Source organism: Melopsittacus undulatus, chromosome 6 (assembly GCF_012275295.1).
Source record: "Melopsittacus undulatus isolate bMelUnd1 chromosome 6, bMelUnd1.mat.Z, whole genome shotgun sequence".
In the NCBI taxonomy this organism is placed as follows: Eukaryota; Metazoa; Chordata; class Aves; order Psittaciformes; family Psittaculidae; genus Melopsittacus; species Melopsittacus undulatus.
This window is the reverse complement of record NC_047532.1, coordinates 57,622,072-57,643,512: the sequence shown is the minus strand read 5'-3', so window position 1 is coordinate 57,643,512 and position 21,441 is coordinate 57,622,072. Positions and strand designations below refer to the sequence as shown.

The 21,441-nt window shown below is 41.4% G+C and overlaps 1 protein-coding gene across 2 annotated transcripts in view; it reads right to left on the bottom strand.

Annotated features, from left to right (window-relative positions):
- VPS8 (VPS8 subunit of CORVET complex) overlaps positions 1-21,441 on the bottom strand; it is a 77,285-nt gene that overhangs the window by 51,692 nt on the left and 4,152 nt on the right. Inside the window, exons 4-16 of one of the 2 annotated variants that reach the window (XM_031043652.2) lie at positions 20,346-20,439; positions 19,284-19,316; positions 17,817-17,871; positions 12,803-12,808; positions 10,235-10,359; positions 8,998-9,084; positions 8,158-8,225; positions 7,388-7,541; positions 7,231-7,290; positions 6,268-6,375; positions 4,733-4,813; positions 3,449-3,619; positions 309-383 (exon numbers count right to left, since the gene is read on the bottom strand). In XM_031043652.2, the coding sequence (XP_030899512.2) occupies positions 309-383; positions 3,449-3,619; positions 4,733-4,813; positions 6,268-6,375; positions 7,231-7,290; positions 7,388-7,541; positions 8,158-8,225; positions 8,998-9,084; positions 10,235-10,359; positions 12,803-12,808; positions 17,817-17,871; positions 19,284-19,316; positions 20,346-20,439 (1,117 nt within the window). The remainder of the gene's footprint in view (positions 1-308; positions 384-3,448; positions 3,620-4,732; positions 4,814-6,267; positions 6,376-7,230; positions 7,291-7,387; positions 7,542-8,157; positions 8,226-8,997; positions 9,085-10,234; positions 10,360-12,802; positions 12,809-17,816; positions 17,872-19,283; positions 19,317-20,345; positions 20,440-21,441) is intronic. The other variant, XM_005143064.2, reaches the window with a different exon arrangement.

The window sequence follows — 21,441 nt, the reverse complement described above, 5'->3', positions numbered from 1 at the left end:
GCACAGGGTGCCCAGAGAAGCTGTGGCTGCCCCATCCCTGGCAGTGTTCAAGGCCAGGTTGGACAGAGCCATGGGCAATCTGGTCTAGTGGAAGGTGACCCTGCTCATGGCAGGGGGTTAGAACTAGATGAGCTTTAAGATCTCTTCCAATCCAAACCAGTCTATGATTATGATGATTCTATAAGCTCACAAAGAGCCCATCCTTTATCCACATCTCCATAGAATAAAAAATTGCCTTTCTCCAGAAGATGAGTTACTATCAACAGTGAATGACCTGTATTTTTATTTAAAAACCCCCATATCTTTACCTTAGTTCCAAGGTAAAAGATCTGACCACCACAGCTGCTGATGGACTGGTAGCAAGCTTTCTCTCCAACCAGGGCCTACAGGGAGGAAAGTTATATGCAGGTAAAACTCCTCTTTGTTTTTGTAAAGTTTCCCAAGATACATATGCATACACTTGAACTTCAGAGACACTTTGTAATTAAAAAATAAAAATGAGGACTGGGAGAGAACACCACAGATTGCTGGGCAGCAGTAAGTAATAAAGTTCTGCTGTCACTCCTTCCTGCTTGTGAAATCAGCTTAAAGTGCTACTGAGCTCTCATTGCCCAGAAAACATGATAGAATCATAAGGACCCTCAAGCATTGCTCTGTGTCTATCTTCAGAAGCAAAAAAATTTACGGGGGCTCTTCCCTTGCCATCTGCTTCTTCACAGATCTTCCTCAAGAGCAAATGTGTAGGAGACAGAGATGGAAAGAATACTGAAGTTGCTACAACAGAAGTTTGAATGCCAGTAACTAGTGTTCAAAAGGCACATTTACAATGTGAGACATGGGGGATCACATCAGAATTAGAGATTTTACCCATGGGCAGTGCTTGCTTCCCACTCAGGCTGCAGTTACACAGCGTAGTTATTTGTCTTCTGCTTTTCTCAGTATGCTCAGGTAGCAAAGCTTCCTGGATCTCTTCCCACTGCTGAAAAGTGTGTCCATTCCAGTGACTTTCATTAAGTAGAGTTATTTTGTAGACTCACAATAGCATTTTAACAGGCAGCACTTATTTGGGCATGTTAGTTTGTCAAGCCACACATCTCTGGCTTTGAGGGTAATCACCAGAAGTCGTCACAGGACATGGCAGAGCTTCTGGAATTGAATGCAAGACTAATCCACATAATGACCTATATCACCTTAGTGCCAATCTCTAGCTGTGTTCTACAGGTTGTGTAGAACACCTGTGTCAGGTTGTGCCTGACAATTCCAGATCACATGGCAGATAGTACATAAGCTCATTCAGACTAGACTCCACCTTCTGATTCTTTCTTCCTCAATATGCATCTGCAGCAGAAATAATGACAGCAATGCTACCATGGGAAGCAGATAAAGCAGTGAAAGCCAGATAAGCAACATCTTTGTAGATCCTAAAAGGCTGCAAAGACTTCTCCATAGATCAGGCCATTCAGATTGGAAGAATCATAGAATAGTTAGGATAGGAAAGGACCTCAAGATCATCTAGTTCCAACCCCCTGCCATGGGCAGGGACACCTCACACTAAACCATATCACCCAAGGCTTCATCCAACCTGGTCTTGAACACTGCCAGGGATGGAGCATTCACTACCTCCCTGGGCAACCCATTCCAGTACCTCGCCACCCTAACAGTAAAGAATTTCTTCCTTATATCCAGTCTAAACCTCTGCTGTTTAAGTTTCAACCCATTACCCCTTGACCTATCACTACAGTCCCTAATGAATAGTCCCTCCCCAGCATCCCTGTAGGCCCACTTCAGATACTGGAAGGCTGCTATGAGGTCTCCACGCAGCCTTCTCTTCTCCAGGCTGAACAGCCCCAACTTTCTCAGCCTGTCTTCATATGGGAGGTGCTCCAGTCCCCTGATCATCCTCGTGGTCCTCCTCTGGACTTGTTCTAACAGTACCATGTCCTTTTTATGTTGAGGACACCAGAACTGCACACAATACTCCAAGTGAGGTCTCACGAGAGCAGAGTAGAGAGGCAGGATCACCTCCTTTGACCTGCTGGTCAAGCTCCTTTTGATGCAGCCCAGGATACGGTTGGCTTTCTGGGCTGTGAGTGCACACTGCTGGCTCATGTTCATTTTCTCATTGACTAACACCCCCAAGTCCTTCTCCACAGGACTACCATGAATTTCCTTTTTGTCCAGCCTGTAGCTGTGCCTGGGATTGCTCCGACCTAGGTGTAGGACCTTGCACTTGGCATGGTTTACTTCATGAGGTTGGCATCAGCCCACCTCACAAGTGTGTCAAGGTCCCTCTGAATGGCATTCCTTCCCTCTAGCGTATCAACAGAACCACACAGCTTGGTGTCATCGGCAAACTTGCTGAGGGCACACTCAATTCCATTGTCCATGTCAGCAACAAAGATATTAAACAAGACCGGTCCCAACACTGATCCCTGAGGGACACCACTCGTTACTGATCTCCAACCGGACACTGAAACCGTGAAGCACTCTTTTCTTTGCTGCTAAAGAAAAACATGACAGTGAGGTCTTTCTTTCTTAAGAAAGTCTGCCATTCTGCACTGAAGGCACTTCTCCTTGGGCTTCTGGAGCCAAGTCATGACCATATGGTGGGCCTGAAATTGGTACAGACCCACATGAGCCTTCTGCTAGTACTTTGGGCCAGCTAGTCTCACAGAGCTATAGCAGAATTGAACAGGAACCATCTTCTCCAGCTGTGGAATTTCAGAACCCCTAGGCTATCTCTGGGGAAGGAAGCACTGGGAAGCTGAATGCAAGGACAGAAGGCCGTTTCCTACACACAGTCTTGGCAAACTGTTTCCAAAGCAGAAGAAGCCTTTATTCTATTGAAAGCAGTAACTTTTCCCACAACCACAACTTAAAAAAACCCTCCACAATTCTATGGCAATACAAATACCACATCAAAGCAAGTTTGCTAAAGGCACATGTGAGTTACTGAAGATATCAGGAGGCACTGAAATTAACACCTACTTAAGAAATAAAACATGTCCAGACACCATAAGGGCCAGGGTGTAAAAATAAATAACAAGCATGAAAATCAAAATAAAAGAAAGACAAATAAACAAAAGAGGAAAAAACAGAAAACACAATGTTTGAAGTGTTGCAGCTTCAATGGCAGGGAACATGTACCGCAAAGACACTGCTATGGCAGAGTATTTGTGGCACACAAAGTAGAAAAGCTTATAGTTATCTCTTGAAGAATAAAGTACATCAGCTTTTTTTTTTTTTCCATGCAAAGTATTCCAAAGCTTGGTAACTTAAAAGCAGCTCCCAAAAAACATCAGTGCACGAAAAGAAACATGAGCTGTCTGTTAGCTTACCACATCAATACCATGTATGATTCAAAAAAGCTTTTTCCAAAGCTCCAGGCTTGCACTTAGGTTATATCTGAAACAGAGCTACCTAACACAAGCAGATAATTTGTGCCTACCAGGGCTTCACTGACATTGCCTCCTGTAGCCAGCGATTTGAAGTGGCTGCTGTTGTATACCAGCTGCACTTCTGAGATCTCTATGGTCTCCAGCTCCTCCTGTGTCTGACGATCTATAACATGCAGCTTCTCTACACTGTCCAGAAGCATGGCTGTCCGTGAGTTTATCCACTGAAAAAGCAACAAATGACAGATTTCAGCAACAAACACACTTTGGGGCCAACCAAACAGGCACCGACCATGTCCGTGAGTATCAATACTGGAAGTTCTAGGATGGCGAGTCACTTCACAACAGCACCCATGCACAACTCCAAAGGTAAAGACAGGGAGGATCCTTCTGGAGTATCAGCTTTTACATTGAGAAAAAATACAGGGAGCCTTCTTACAGAAAACACCTGGAGACAAATGGCAATCCACCAGAATTCTTGAGCTCCTGGTGCACTATTTATGCTCTAGCACACTTTCTGTCCAAAGGTCTGAAAACCAAGACTACTACAACACCTCAGTGCTGGTTCTCAAGTCCCTTAAGGGGGAAATATGGCATCAGGGCACATTCAGAAGAGAAATAGTACACCTAAGTTTAACTCGAAGCATGTCATTCACATTCTGTGACATTGACTTTAATATTTAAAACCCTGCAAATAAAAAGACTTTTTTTACACCACTTTCACAATATTTCTTATAAACAGCCAAGCATATTTGTTCACAAATTTCCAAAAATTCCAGCTGATGTAGATGTCTACCTTGGTATTTTGGCCTTTCATGGTTTACTCGCGGTATTCTGTAAATGTGTTTTAGAATCAAACTATTTTTTTTGGCGTTGAAAGCATCAAGCAGTTTTGGTGCTTTAGCAAACACTCACATATGGAAACACTAGGATTTTACTGAGCCAATTACACAGAAGCTTGCATTTTTTTTTTTTACTGAGAATACAGAATTAAAAAAAAAAAAAAAAACCAAAAAATTTTCTTGCCAGATTCTTTCTGGATCTTGAAAACATTTCCTCCACAAGACTAACCCTCCTTCCCAAGAAAAGGGAGTATAGTTGCCTCCCTGCTACTATTTTTTTATCCTTTAGCTACTACCTGCTATTTCACTTGTGCTGGTTTTCCACTGGGTCCCAAGTTTAGTGGCACTTTCATTAGTTAGCTCCAGATAACATGGCCACTTCTTATGCTACATTTGTAAAGCCAATGGTATAGAACTAAGGGCTAGTGAGATACATTTACAAGAAAATTAGTGCAAACCAGAAAAAAAAAGCCATTCAATACTACTAAGACTTACAGTAAAGTTGATTAGGTCATAGTGCAGATGAAGCTGCCTCTGCTTCGTGACATGTATTGCACCGGTATCATCTCTCTTCACCTAAAAGAGAAATTGGACTACTCTGATTCAAACTCAAGAGACTTTCTTCAGCTCAACTTCGCTCTTCCCAGAGGACATCACACCAGCTCCAGGACTCTGGAGCTCTGCTCAGACACATTGAGTGTTCAGTACCAGCACACACACTTCTCAAATAAAGTGTGATGTCTCACTTTCAAAAGCACACACACAAATGAAGAAAAGGAAGGCTCTGAGCAGGGAACAGTAAAAATACATGCCATTTGTTGGGTCAATTTTAAACCATTTATTTGTACTACAAGAGCTAGACGTCATAAACAAGTTGGCACTACATGTGTTCAAGGGATTATTCTCCCCAGTCCCACCTCAAGTATTATCTAAGGCAACTCAGTTTCTAAAAGAGGTGTAAGCCTCCAGTATTCATACAGAGAGCACTAAGGGAGGACTGGTTATCATTCACTGACTCCCAAGAGGCCCAGCCCCACTGGAATACTGAATTGAAGGCCGATATTGCATGACAACTGCCAGTTAAGGGTTCTCTCAGCCCATGCAGGAACTACTATACTTTCTGCTCATTAAACTACAGAACACTGATGTGAAACTGGCTTTAATTTATCATCACTAAAAAAAAAAATCATTTTGAAAACCAAGAAAAGGTTTTTTACATTTTGATAATTTGAAGTACAACAAGTGGGACCTGAATTCAAGGAACATGGCTGCTGTTTAGTAATCTATAAGCACAGCAGCACCACTGGCCATAGCTGAGCTGGGTATCTGTGCTCAGGCTCATGCAATGACATGCATACCTCCAGCAAGACAGGTTTAAACATACATCCTTTTCTTTCTCCTGAAGTTTACAACAGGAGAGGATAGAGGAGAGAGAGGATTTAATCCAGACAACACAATGCCTGGGTGCTTGAGCAAAGCTTAAGATCCAAGATGAGAGCAGAGCTGGGAAACAAAATTAGCACTCTGAAGCCAAAATGCCAGATTTTCTGAAGCCTAGGTACTGCTCTTATAGTGAAATCAGACATGAAATCATCTTCAAACATATCTGCACGTGTAACTTCTGCAGATCTAAACAGGACAAGCGGCATGCTCTTAAGTCACAGCCCAACAAGACCTGAATGCTGTTTTTTCCAGACTCGTGTTTTAAAGCAAAAAATAAAATGGTATCTCAAATTCACACGGTCTCCCTGAAAACAATTCACATTCTTCTACTTATAGCAGAAATGAGATAAGCTGCAAATCAACACTTCTGGAATGCATATAGCTCATACCTCTGGATTCCCAGGGAAGGGCACCCCTGCTTGCTGAAGAGCAATGACCAACATGTTTGTCTTTCCAAGCTGGTTGCAAGCTGCAGACATCCTAGCATGCACTGACATCATACTGACATTGAGACAGAGGCTCAGTCAAATGAATATGTGGATAAGACATGACCATCTGAAAAGCAGCATAGAATATCCAGTGCTTACCAGAAGAAAGTGAACGACGTCTCCTCGACAAAATGCAAGCATGGGGTTCACAGAGTTCTGTACAGCCACAAAGTGCCATGCCAAAAGAGGGACACTAGAAGGGTCCATCTGTTAGACAAAAAGCAGAGCCAGTACTTAAGGTACACAGGGCAGAACCTCAGTTTCAGATCACATGCTGTTCACCAGCTGCTACTCACTGACTTTGCCATGTACACATACAGAATGTAAAGCAATTTCCTAGTCTGCTGGCAGCTGAGCAGTAGCTTATGCTCTTTGATGCAGCCACACAGTTTAGGGGCAATGTGTATCTCTTGGCAAAGTGGACAGCCAGTCAGAACAAAATCTGCGTCCTAGCTGTATAATGTAAATCCAATCTCACATGGACTGATGGACTACAACAAGCTGCAGCTTGTTAGCAGCCTTGACTCCATTTTCCCAGTCTAGCTGCCCCACATCTTCCCCCAGCTGCTTTTCCAGGAGAAATTAAACCAGCAATTAGTGAAAGCACATAATCAAGAGGTCAGAAGACTGTTCAGTGCTCTAATTCCACTTTGTTTCTGTCCCTCTGGTTAAGGACTCTGTCGCATTGCTCTTAGGTAAAGCAACGGCCCCAATCCAAGGTGACTGCAGCCATAATCAGGTGAACATCCCATCTGTGGGTGCATTCAGGCTGCAGCAGGGAAGACAAGGAGCTATCAGTCTTCTACATAACTCCTTTCCTACTTATTTCAGAAATTCAGCATCTTTGCATAGGTACAGCTGGAAGCAGCCTTTTCACTTCCTTTCTGCCTACAAAATGCACACATCAGACCAATAGATTATCACTGCGACTCTACAATGTAGAGTTTATTGCATGCTGATAAAGTAACAATACCAAAGACCTGGACCTAATCTCATCCCCTTCACTCTAGAAACTGTTCACAGCCATAATCCAAAAAGCAGGTCTTTGGCTTCATTACTCACACGACCATAGGGAAAGGTCATCCACACTTTCAGAGATGGCTTCAGGCCAATAACCAGTATCTTCAAGAAAAATAGAAAGGCAAAATGTTTAAGCATGTACCAGCAAACTTCTCCTTTGTGATTTCTCACAGAAAACCTTCTGCAAGCAGCAAGTTACCTTTGTCAGGGAGGCCATAGCCAGCAGTGAATACTGGGTGATAGGATGGTCTCTCAGATCAGTTTTTGCATGTAATGGTTCAATACAGCAAACTTCCCCCTTCGAGCCACTGAAGAGACATCGAGATTCACATGTTCTCACTCCCATAACCCTCCTGCAAAGAAAAGAAATCAGTTTAGTGGCCAGCTATCAAGAAGAGATCAGCCCAACAACCTCATGAAATCTCAAGAGCCGTCCTTCATAAATATTGTTTTTAAGAAGTCCTTTACACAACTCTAGGGATCACTTTCAGTGTCACTAAAAGCAGTCACATAAGCTGCTCAACTATGGACAAGAATTACTTAAAAGTAATGTTTTGGAAATTCCAGGACACAATCAGATTCCCCAGACTGTCAATACTTCCTTCTTGCCTCTCCTCCTTAAGAGGCCAAGAAGAAAACAAGCAGTTACTGCAGGGCAGCTCTCACTAATGAAATAAGGAAAACCAAGAGGCAGCACTTTTATGGCAACTGCAAGAGCCCACAAGGAATGCCAAGATTCTGGAAAATACACTGATTGATACTTTAATAACTTAGGCTATTCTTTTCTATTATACTACCAGATAAAATCTTACTTCAGCTGTGAAATTGTACTGCAGTCCTAAATCACAACTTCAGCATTCAGACAGTAACACTATTTGTTCCATGGGGGATTTTTTTGTTTTGGTTTTAAAAACCGTGACCTAGAATTATTTTCTTGTACTTTCTACAGGTACTTAAGAGTTGTCTTACTTGAATGACAGTTCAAATACGGAGCCTCCACTATCATTGCAAATTGCAAGTGTTGGGTCATCTGTAAACTGAGGAGATAATTAGAAGTGTCACTAAGAAATAAACTACAGGCAGAAAAAAGGAAAGAAAAAAAAGAATGTATCTATGACATTAGTAACAGCACACAAAAGTACAAGTATTGTATCTGCCAGAAAGACACTTTTGACATACAGAGCTAATTACATGATGTATGAGAAAAGTAAGGGAGAAGAATTTGCGTGATGCATCAAAGTCTCTGCTCTGACCAGATTGCCAAGGAGCATTATGCTCTGGTAGGAAAGGTCCACATACAATAAAGACATGCACAAATTCAGATGTGAGTTTCTGTGCATGATGAAGACACTATGATGAGCAAGAAGGAATAGATGATTCCTCTTTCAACACAAACATTCACAAGTTATTTGCAAAACTTGACGTTTCTACACTTCCAACTCATTTAAGTTTAAAGTTGGCAAGTCACATATCCAGTTCAAACCACAGCAGGTTTTAGAGAAATGTATGCTAATAACTATTTCTTCATAAATGTTGGCATCAGAGAGTTAGAACAGACAACAACTGTTGTTTGTTACGGTACAACCCACAGCAATACAATTATTTCAGCTCTCAAAACATGCAGTTTCTTTTTGAAATACATTTTCTGCTCCTTTTTCTCACCTTTGGATGCTATCACCATATAGCTCCTAGGTAGCTGCTCTAATCTATAAACCTGAAAGTTCTACACAAGGAAAGTCAACACAAATGTGTTTAAAAGAAAAAAAAGTAACTAGTATAGAATCACAGAACACATGCAGTGTTTGTTACCTTGATATGCAATATGGCTGTCCCTGGGGGGTGGGCATCTGTTATTGAACGCAGAAGCTTCCCACTGGCCAGATCCCACATTGTGATCTGCAAGAAGAGTGTTCTTAGTACACATGTTTACTGCCAAGGGACTCTCTTCATCACTTTACATGTTAGTACATGGTAAACTTCTATATTCCCAATATCATCCCAGGTTAGTAGGGTCTTCCTATCACGGAAAAGGATCTGAAATCTCTTCCCACCCTGTTCTTACAAGCAGTTTACTTCCCTACTTATACTCTGACCACAAACCTTGTCACTCCCCTTCTCCTGCATTTCCTCAGCATGACAGGTCAGGAAGAGGAAACAGCTTGGCTTGAGCTTGGATATTAAATTCAGGCAATTTAAATCAAACTTTTTATTGGAAATACTGCTTTATATTGTTCCATTAATATTTATCAATGTTTCAGAACTGCTCCTCCAAAATACTTTAAATGAGTATCATTTAAAACTGGCCATTGGCTCTGCATGGATTAGATCTGTATTTCCACATGGTCTGGAGCAGTTTCTCATTTAGGCCTATCACAGGCACTGGAGCATGTTTTATCTAGAACGAATATGAAAGCCAAAGGAGCTAAGATAAATTAAACTAAAAGAAAAACAAAACAACCTTCTTTGTATTCCATGGTCCTCCTAATTTTACCAAGTCTATCTATTTTGCTTTAGTTTCAGTCTTATAACTTTTGTTCAGGAATTGTTTTCTCTCCTCAGGTTCAGAGAAGGGCATAAAACTACAACAGTAGTTCTTAAGGTATTAGTAAAAAGTAACTTTGGGGCTAGATACAGGTTTCAAGAATTTCAGGTCATTGTTACAGTAAAAACTAGCTTTTCATTACAAAGTGACCTAGGAAGACTAAGTTAGGTGTCCTGTCATTGCACATAACAGTATATTAGGGTCAGGATTTATGTCACAACAAGCTGTGATTAACCAAATCCTTCACTATATTCTGCATTACCCATTTCCTCCACAGAAGCCTACCCCCAATTAATATGTCTGAGTTAGCTCACTGGATGCAGGAATTGGCTGTCCAAAAACGCTCTGGACAGATCAAGCCACATACACTTTCTCAACACAAAACCAACAAACAGCTACATATTGAATGTGCTTGGCTTCGAGCTATTGTCACCTCAGGATAGTCTCTCAGTAACAGTATGCAGAAGGACAGGGCACTGGACCATCTCATCCTATGGGAATTACCTGTCCTTTTGCAAAGCCACACAGAAGCCTCGAGCAGTCATTGTTGATACTGAGAGCAGAGATAGCCCCATACTGAGCCCCAACAGCAGTGCTGCCCAGACACAGCCGGAGAGCCTGGTTTTGATCTACAGTAGATGTAAGAAATTAAAGAGAAAGAAAGAGCAATCATTAAATTTAACATCATGCAATTATTTACATTTACAGTTCACTGGGATACATTAATGATTCACAGGCTTACAAGTTCTTAAGAGTCTACAAGATGAGAGCACATGTTAGTACAGAGATAGTGGGACACTGTCTTGCAGGGAAATACAAAAATTATAAATTATTTTAAAGCTATAAGACAGGCACAGGGAACATGGAAATGCAGGGGTACTAGAAAAATAAAAGCAGTATGTAGCTTTCCTTTTATTGTTCTGCAGTGGTGCTTAAATTGCAACAGTCTGATGCCAGGGAGCCACAGCAAACCACAGCACCTTCTGCTCCAGGGGCCAGAGTGTTTCAGCCACCACCTTTATTAACTAAGAACAACACAGTGGAAATACTTCAAAATTAAGGCCATCGTTCTGCACACAGCTCTCTTTATCAGGATAAGATGGAAGCAGAAGCCACGTGATGAAAATTGAAACCATCTTTGCCATGCTACTAGAAAATACCTTGACATCACTGTGACAAGGGTGTATATGGCATAGATTAGAATGGGTCAAAGAAGAAAAATCATAGAAAATTTGCATGGAAGCTCAGAAAACAGAGCTACAGCTGGAAAACAAGTTCCCCCAAGAGGTATTCTCCAGATGGTGTCCTTCAGGCCCCAAAGAAATAATTCCTGTTCCAGAGGTCTAGAACTACAGTTCATTTACCAAAAGGCCATCTCTTAACCACAGAAATATGTTTAAAAATAAGACAAATACTGCTGCTTCTGCTATTGAAGGTGTATTGCATTCTTTTCCTTCCACTTTAGCTTAAACCTGTCAGTAAGTCGATCAGTAACCTGTTTCTTGTAAAGCATGAAAAAGGAGAATCCTTCACAGCTTTCACATAGAAAAGGGCAGCAGCTCCAGAATCACTACTGCTTTCAGTTCATCTTTAAATCTTAATATGTATACCCCCATGAACTTTAAAATCCATTTCCTTCTTTCCTCACCATTGTAATTCCAAAATAAACAAGATCCTCCCCCCCGCCCCCAAATTAAATGCTTTGTATGATTCAAGTTATTTCTTCCTAAGAAGAAAGTACCCACTGTTTGCCAGCGATGCATTTTTAGAGTTGAGAAATAATCACTTGGAAAGCTAATAGCACAGAAACCCACACCAGTACTTATTTCCAGCCAGTCAAAAGATGACACAAGGAGAAGCCATTAAATAAGATAGATGAAACCACTTCCAAAGCAAAGCAAGACACCTGTATCAATACGCTCATATTAATCAACTGGTAAAGTAGTAAAAATGGATAGAAGCAAAAGGTTATAAAAGCTGATCTAATGGTTTTCCAGATTAATATTATCAACTTTTAACTAAGGCACATCCAGGATTCAGCACAAAAAGCTTTTCCAGGTGTTTGAAACAAACATGGCTATCAACTGCCAAAAAAATGTTTTTCATTTTGCAATTGACATACAGCAAATTTTCAGCTGACAAAAATTCTTGCAGTAACTATTTGTGTTGCTCTTAAAGTCTGAAGCCAAATGAGATGGCACTTTGCTACAGCTCTACAAGTAAAGAATAAAAACAAGTTTGTGAATAGAAGTCACTTTCCAGCAGAAGGGAATACACATAGCACTCCAGAAGCTACTGCTTCTCAGATGATCAGGTTTTCATCAAGATCTTTTCCTTGAGATATGATTTTCAGAAGTTTGAAAGGCCTACTTTATTTCCTGCAGAATTACTTGGATGTTATAAGTCCTTTCCTCCCACCTTTATTAGGCACAGTGCCCATAAATTCTCTCCCAAGAGATATATCCCTCTTGCCTGGGGGATGGTGAGCTAATGGGCGAGCTCCTCACCCCCTGCCCTCAGCTTAAGCTATTGAAATGATTACTCGGAGCAAGGGTTAAGTCAGGAACCTGTGGCTACCACATCAGGGACCCACTGCTCCCTCCACGGCAGCATAACTTGTGCATGAACAGGACTTTTAGAAGTTGCTGTCTGTTTGCAAAGGTTTCACAGTTTCTGGCTTGTGGCTCTCTGAATTGGCTTCCTACTCCATAGTGGTCCCACTTGACAGCTCTCAGGCAGAAATAGATGGATGGTAATCACACGGCAGAGCCTTTGTCCTGTCCTAAAATAATGCCTTTAAAAACAGCTATGGACCTGCTGCCGTAAGACATTATAAATAGCACATTTACCTGTTGCTCTGCTTATCTTGCCTTAAGAATTTGGAAGTGTGCAATGCACATGCATTCAATAACCAATTCCCAGAGCAGCCAGCAGTATCACCCACAGACTGGTTACTGTACTGCCTTACTTGCTGCGTATCTGGCATCTTAAATTCTTGCACAGACAACATGCAAACTGGGCAAGACAGGAGTTGATCATGCAGGGTACGTGCACAGTGCAATGTTACTGTACCTTTTCCTTTTCAGTCCACACAGAAAGGGCCAGAAGAGGAAAGAAAAAACCAGAAATCAATATAAAAGGAAGGAGCAAAGTAACAAATAGCATATATGTGATGTTCTTTAGAGAGAACCTTGAGATTTTGCTGACAGTGTTTCCTTTTACTAACATTTCCCCTTTTGACTTATTCGAGTAACTAAGAGGATGCTGTGGCAGCTAGTGGTTTAAAACCAAGTGGTTTAAAAAGCATACGGAATCAGTGAAGAAAAATGAGTTTATAGACTTGGACTTCATTGTACTGAAAAAAACAGACATCAGAGAGGAAATAAAACTGGACGTTCACAGTGATGTAACTGGTAAAACTATTTTCAGCAGGTATCACCAGCCAGCCAATCAACTCCCCATTAATGTCAAAAACCATTCACGGACAACAGTTCCTAAAATCTAGACGTAATGCTGTCTTTAGGTGCTTTGGTTCTCTCAAGATATCATGTCATTCCCACACCTCAACAAAGACTAAAGACGCTAAGTTTCACAACCAACAGAGAAAATAAGTGTTTCCACACTCATCAATACAAAGCTTAGCTATACAGAATTTTTCTGTCCAGAACATAAAGTCTCCATGAAAAACAACACATTTCAGTAACTTCTGTTTAAAGGCTAGTTTTTTAGTAGTGTAAAAATCCCTTGATTTACATTACTTATAAGTAGTGTAAAAAGCTCTTCTAGAAGAATGGAGCTAAAAAAAAATCTGAATATTATTTATTGCTTTAAGATCCCTTCCAACCCAAACCATTCTATGATTCTATATAACTAACAGCAGATACCAGAAATGGCAGATCAAGAGACTCAGATGGGATGTTAGGTTGATGTATTTTTGCCCCTACAAGACTATATGGCCCTGAAGCAGGTTACTAGGAGTGCGCGCACACATTTGCCTGTTGGGCAGTATTTTCCATCCGTAAGAGTTTTTCAAGACTTGGCCAGACAAAGCCAGAGCTGCCCTGACCCAGTTACTGGTGACAGCACCAAACATAGGGTGATTACAGGCCTCCAGAATCCCTTCCTACCAACACTCATAGCACAAGATGTCAAAGAGTTGGCATCTAATCTAACTCAGCTCCACCAGAAAAGCATTAAAAAAAAAGCAGAATGAAACCTACCCGAGAGTCCTTAAAATGACAAAGCAGAGAAATCAAAAGGTACAGGTGGACTTAGGAAAAGAGACAAGCAAAATAGCTACATAAAGTCAAATATATGCAAGAAAAAAAATAATGGGTTAAAAGATGTGCTGGTGACACAACACTCAGAGAAATTTGAACATCAGCAATGTTCAACCAGAAAACAGACCTGCATTTCTGCAGGGAAAAAAAAATATGTTTCCGTTGTACAGTATCAACCATGCACATAGGTTACAAAACTTGAGTAAATCTCATCTTCATTAGCACACCCAGCAGAAAAACTTCTTCATAAAAAAGTACAGAAATTGATCAATCTACAGACATAAACTGCTGGTTTAAATGACAGACTAAACCCAAGCCAGAACACTAATCCTCAACCTTTGTGCACAACAAGGCCTTATGCAGCCATATCCTGCAAGGATTTATCTCTTTGCAGATAGCTCTGAGAGCACTGTGGTCAACACCTAGGCTTTACAGAATCACAGAATCCCAAGGGTTGGAAGGGACCTCAAAAGATCATCTAGTCCAACCCCCCTGCAAGAGCAGGGTAACCTAGAGTACATCACACAGGAACTTGTCCAGGCGGGCCTTGAATATCTCCAATGCAGGAGACTCCACAACCTCCCTGGGCAACCTGTTCCACTGCTCTGTCACTCTCACTGTAAAGAAGTTCTTCCTGATGTTCACGTGGAACCTCCTATGCTCCAGTTTACACCCATTGTCCCTTGTCCTACCACTGGATATCACTGAAAAAAGCCTAGCTCCATCATCCTGACACCCACCCTTTACATATTTGTAAACACTGATGAGGTCACCCCTCAGTCTCCTCTTCTCCAAGCTAAAGAGACCCAGCTCCCTCAGCCTCTCCTCATAAGGGAGGTGTTCCACTCCTTTAATCATCTTTGTGGCTCTGCGCTGGACTCTTTCAAGCAATTCCCTGTCCTTCTTGAACTGAGGGGCCCAGAACTGGATGCAATATTCCAGATGCGGCCTCACCAAGGCAGAGTAGAGGGGGAGGAGAACCTCTCTTGCCCTACTAACCACACCCTTTCTAATGCATCCTAGGATGCCATTTGCCTTCTTGGCCACAAGGGCACATTGCTGGCTCATGGTTATCCTCCTATCCACCAGGACCCCCAGGTCCCTTTCCCCTTCACTACTTTCCAGCAGGTCAACCCCCAACCTGTACTGGTACATGGGGTTGTTCTTCCCCAGATGCAAGACTCTACACTTGCCCTTGTTGAATTTCATCAAGTTTCTCCCTGCCCAACTCTCCAGCCTGTCCAGGTCTCGCTGAATGGCAACACAGCCTCCTGGTGTGTCAGCCACTCCTCCCAGTTCAGTTTCATCAGTGAACTTGCTGAGGGTACACTCGGTTCCCTCATCCAAGTCGTTGATGAAAATATTAAACAGCACTGGTCCCAGCACCGACCCCTGAGGGACTCCACTAGTCACAGACCTCCAGCCAGATTCTAACCCATTGACCGCAACTCTCTGCCTTCTTCCTTTCAACCAGTTCTTGATCCACCTTCACTACCTGATCGTCAAGCCTACACTTCCTTAGCTTATCTATGAGAATGCTGTGGGAGACAGTATCAAATGCCTTACTGAAATCAAGAAAAACCACATCTACTGCTCTACCATCATCCCTCCACCTAGTCACTTCCTCATAGAAGGCTATAAGGTTGGTCAAACATGACTTCCCCCTCATAAAACCATGTTGGCTGTTATAAATAACCCCCTCATCCTTGATATGCCTAGAGATGGAGTCAAGAATAAGTTGTTCCTTCACCTTTCCAGGGATGGAGGCAAGGCTTTAGTTACAGAACTGAAAGAATTTAGGAGAGAACAGAAGCATCCAGCCTCCTTCAGCCCTTAACTAATGCTTCATCACCTTCATGGCAAAAAATTTCATCAGTGCTTCCCACGTTGCAGATTGCATCCACTGCCTCTTACCTAACACCACAGACCATTGAGAAGGGTCCAAGTCTCTCTTCTCTATACCTTTCCATTAGGTAGTAGAAGATATATTCCCTTAGCTACCTTCTCACCAAATTTTCTCAGCCTTTTCTCATGCATCATGTGTCCCATAGTAATCTTGGTGACCCCCCTCCACTGGGCTCACTCACTGCAGTACACTGAAGTCTTCTTTGTATTGAGCAGCCCAAAACTGTACCCAGTACTCCAGATGTTATCTTAAAAGTGCAGAATAGAGGGGAGTATCCATTTTCCTCAACCTGCTGAATGCATACGTGTGATAATACAGCCCAGTACATAGCTGTATAAACAATAACTTCGTATGTTTCAATAGATCAGAAAGCTTCAAAGGCCCTTTTGCAAGTATGCAGAGAAGCTCTTCAAAGCACAGACATTTATTTTAATAAAAGCCAACTAATGGAGAGCTTGCGTTGCTCCAAGTTTCCTAAAGACCACAAAATGAACCAAATAACCACAGACTATACAGCCTTACAAATATCATGGCCAAAACAACAGTAAACATGTTGGTCCAGTCATCAAAGAAAACTTGAACACACTAGCATTGAGCAAAACAAGCAAACCTTACAAAATACATAACCCAAAATAAGACAGCATACTAAGCATCCTGGACATTCAGGCATTCAATGGCCCACCCTGCTAAACAAGGCTTGATGCAGAAATAATCACAACAAAAGTAAGAATGACCGTTCCTCTTTGCATGCTTATATGGAGTGTTACAGCCCTTTCTGCAGTGTAAAATGCTAAAAATATTTGCTTGCTATTATGACACTTGCAGAGAATAATTTCTTATTTACTGAATTGTTACTGACTTCAGAGTGTCTGCAAATAGAGAGCACAATAGGAAAATCAGAGTAAATATGTGTTCCATTGCAGTGGTATTGGAGATCTCCACCTATCAGACAAATTCTAGAAAAACCACAAAGATCTACAACTAAAACCTCTGTAATATCATGTACAGACTGTAGCAGGTAAGTAGTTTTATTACACACAGATTAAGCACATCATTTCAATACTGGTAAGCAAATGGCATCAGACAGTTTAATATCCCACCCAGGAAGGTGAGTCTTACACTCTCTTTCCCATCCTTCTGTTGTACCCTGTCCCTCATAACTTTTGGTCTCTTGAATAGTTTAAGCCAACTTCAGAAGAAAAACAAAGAAGATTATGAAATTCTAAACCTGTTAAGAATTTGCTGCTGCATAAACAAAAGGCACAGAACCCCAGTGTGACAGGAGCAATTCAGGAGCTTTTCTTGCCCAGCTGGCAAGCTGGATACAGAAAGGCACAAGTTCAGAAACCTTTTAAAGAAAGTTTGGTGTTAAGAGGAAGGAAAGAATAACTGAATGAAGGGACACAGAATTGACTGGTGCAAGGGAAAGTCAGGGAAGGAGAAACTTATGATGCAAGCCTGCAGGTACCATGGGTCAGAAGTTTCACTTCCAGTAGAATGCATTTTTGTTTCCCTAATTCTGGCAGCCAGCATGCCATAAGTAAGATTAATACTGTGTGAGAAGACGGTTGCAAACTGGTTCTGGTTTCTTCCACATGTAAACAGAGTAATTTATATTTAAAAATACTTTTGTATTTTTATATTTAGAGCCTTTTGGCTCTAAACTGCCACAGAGCTAAGTATCTCAATATGCCAGTTCTCAACAAGGCAGAAGAAATATGCAAATATAGAATATTACTTGTGCTTTATTTCTTTTGGTAAAGAAAATCCCATTAGCAGAAGCAGAACACACTACAAGAAATCCACCCTGCAATTCTAATTCAGGCTGGGTTTTTATTCCTTGTGCTTGGATTTAAGATAATTAAAATGCAAAAACCTCAAAATGTTATTTTAAACTTACCAAAGATGAGTGCTAACCCATGGGAAGTCCCCACTGCGATCAGATTTGATGCTGCCTGAAATAATTATGCAGAAGGATTAAAAGTAGAAGAAATGTCAGTCATAAATCCACCATTTAAACTCTTGCTACATTCATGCAAAGTTTGCCAAAAGGGGAAGATTCAGAAGGTTACAGGTAGAACCATTTTCTAATTTGTAAGTGACAAGCAATTCCTATGTGAAATCTAGAGAAGTATTGCACCTAAACAACTATCACACGCATTTTCTCATGTTCAGAGGGCTGCCATTTCCTCTGCTGTTTCAAATTCAAACGCTCAGAGTGGTACCCACAGTGAAATATCTTCTTCATAAAGGCAGCCTCACTCTTTTGGTCTGGTAGCTGAGTGTTAATACCCAGAAGGTTTTTCTCACTCAGCTGCTTATATCCACATCTGAACTCTCTCACAACCCTGGGCAGTGCTGGTCCCCTGAAGAGACAGTGCACAGCAAGCCCAGAGACTCCAGCTTCCTTCCATGGGGAATTAAACATAGTTCCAAGGTCCTACTGCACTTGCAAACCTGCACCCAATTAAATAAAATTTAATAGAAACACATGATGCTGTAGATATATTAATGTTGTTCCACTTCATATTTCTTAGCAAGTGTAAGTCAGATTAAAAATATTAAGCACTTTCATGTATGGAGTATGTAAGTACATATGCACAGAAGCACGCTTTCACTTTCGCTGTGCAACCCTCTGCCTTAGACGTGACATTTTTTGTTTTCCTTTTTTAAACAAAAAAATATAATGTCTTTTGGACTGCTGCAATTAAGCACATCTTTAGTTTCTTCCTAAAACATTAAAACTTATTTTAGGGGGTACAGAACAAACACTTGCTGTATTTCACCTCCTTAAAATAATTCTCTTCTCCTTTAACTATAGACACTTCAGTATTTTAATTAGCATACTTGACTTCAGAAATTTAATGCAAATTGCCAAGCAGCAGTATCTTTCAGACAGGCTTTTAGTGAAGTTTTATGTTTTAAGGTCATGTTTCAGTTACATCAGAGCTGCAGAGATTTTGAGCCCATCACTTTTTATGAGCACTTCAGTTTAAGTTTCTCTAAAAACTTGTTAGGAGTCAAAGCAATAACTGGCAAAGAAGAAACAGATAGGGAAATGTAATGTGTTCAACAGATGAACACTTACTCTACGGGGAAGGGTTAGGTACTCAGCTAACAAGCCCTAGTGATGACATGAGAAAGGGGAGAGTGTGGGGATTGATCAGCAGAGAAGCAGCTGGACAGTTAATAAAGGTTGCACTCTGTCCCCAGTAACTAGATATTTCATGCTGCTTCTCCCACCCCTCATATCTGAAAATTCTTAATAAGGCTAAGAAGGCAGATGCATTTATCAGCTGTCTTATATTACTGCTTTAACAAACTTGCATGAAAACTAACTACAGCTGAAAATTGCTAGAGTACTTACAATTGCAGTAGGCAAGCCAGCATCCACTTTGTCCTAAAAAAACAGGACAAGTCATGAGTTAAGAGAGACAGAACTTCCAGCTCCATGCATGTGTCTCATAATTAGAACCACAAAATGAAGAAAAAAAACCACACAAGTTGCATTTTAATAGTCCCACCAAGGCAGAGAGTGCTGAGGGAAGGAACCGCTGGCTAGAAATACCCAGAAGGGATCAGAAAGTGCACAGAAGTGGAGAGAAAGTAGAATATCCTGTAATTCCATATGGAAGTTATTGTGTCCTTCTCAAAACAATCTAAACTTAATAACAGTTCTCAGTATTCTCTCTGTACACAGCACAGTCGCCATCTGCAAAACTACTTCCTCCTTCCCTCTCAAGCACACCTTCTTAGATCCCCATGCAGGTGGCTCTCCCACACCTCCATCAACCTGAAAAACAGTCAGCAGCAGCACACCACAGAGACTCTGGTCACGCAGTCATCACACACTCTACAGATGAGTCACTTCTAACAGGCCTACCCTTGCATGCTTCAGAAATCATACACTTAATAAATCACCACCTTAGCGCTGATCTGGGATGGTCAGTTTTACCCCGGCAGTAAAATCTACAGAGCAGCTCTACTGCACCTGTGACTCAAGTGCAATCACAGACACAGGAACATGCAAACCTGCTCCTCACTGCATTCAGAATGAGGAGTATAGTCTGTCCCTGCTGCAGGCATTAAGCAAACCTTTTTCCAGCATCTTCAAGTAAGCAGACCAACAGCACTGCTATCATTTTATATTAACATTTCCCACCAGGTTTAATGATACCTAGCAACATAAACCAGTGTTAAATAGGGTCTTCTGTATTTCTACCATATTACTGTTGCAGTAAGTCAGCTACTACCCTATTCTCCACCAGCTAGGGATTACTAACTAGTAATTTATGTACCAAACATCTTGGCATTATCCAAAACCAATAGTAAGGGCAGGGAGAAGATTGCATGCACATTCTCTTTCACACCAGAAGTTACTTTTTTTATTCTTAATGACTGCAAACCATTACTACCATTACACACTTACTGCTGCAGACGCTATTTGGGCAGAAATTCCTTTCAGAAGTGAGAGCCGTATAACTGATCCATGGAGTGAGAGAGAATCTGGGAGCTTTTTCTTCCTAAGGAAATCAGAAATAAACCAAATGTATTGGAGCTGTATGGACTTCACCTAACCCACAGCTAAACCAGAAGGTAAGTGCCGCATGCTCTCATAGCTCATACAGTTTCCATTCCTATTCTCAGGGCTTACATACACAGAATGAAATGGGCATGAGGTTATTAGCAAAGCCTGCTATGTACCACTGTGCCTGCATAAAATAAGTTTTTATCTCATCACCCATGGGATAAAAGAAAAAAAATAGCTGTTTGAAATAATTTCAAGCACATATATGCAAACCTTAGATATATTAATAAAGCCTGAAAGCAACACTTTTGCTCTTTAATTAATCTTCCAGTAAATCAGGAAGTTTCAGCCTTTAAAGGTGAGTATATAAGGAACATACACAATTGGAAAAGACTCATTAATAGAATACAGACCCCTAGGAAAACTGAAGGTATGCTTAAAGTATAACATTCAATTAAAACACAGCTGATCTGTTATGAAAGGTTAAGTGTTTCTGCTTATGGAGAAAACGTCTTTACAAAGTAACTAGTCTAAGTTGGACAGTTATTTCTAAGAAGCATTGGTATACTGTAGCACACACAGTAGAAGGAAGATCCCCAAGGAAGTTGCAGTTTTGTTGCCAAGTACACACCACCACAAAGGCAGATTTCCAAAACTAACACACAAATATTTGGTTCTTATCTCTCCAGAGGTGCAGAAGTAAGTAGCTCACATGCAGGGGGCCTAGAAGGATGCCAGAGAGGTACTCTTCATCAGACACTATAGTGATCGGACAAGGGGTGATGGGTTCAAACTTAAACAGGGGAGATTTAGGTTAGATATAAGGAAGAAATTCTTCCCTGTGAGGGTGGTGAGGCACTGGAACAGGTTGCCCAGAGAAGCTGCGGCTGCCCCATCCCTGGTAGTGTTCAAGGCCAGGTTGGACAGGGCTTGGAGCAACCTAGTCTTGTGGAAGGTGTCCCTACCCATTGGAACTGGATGGGCTGGAAGTGGATGA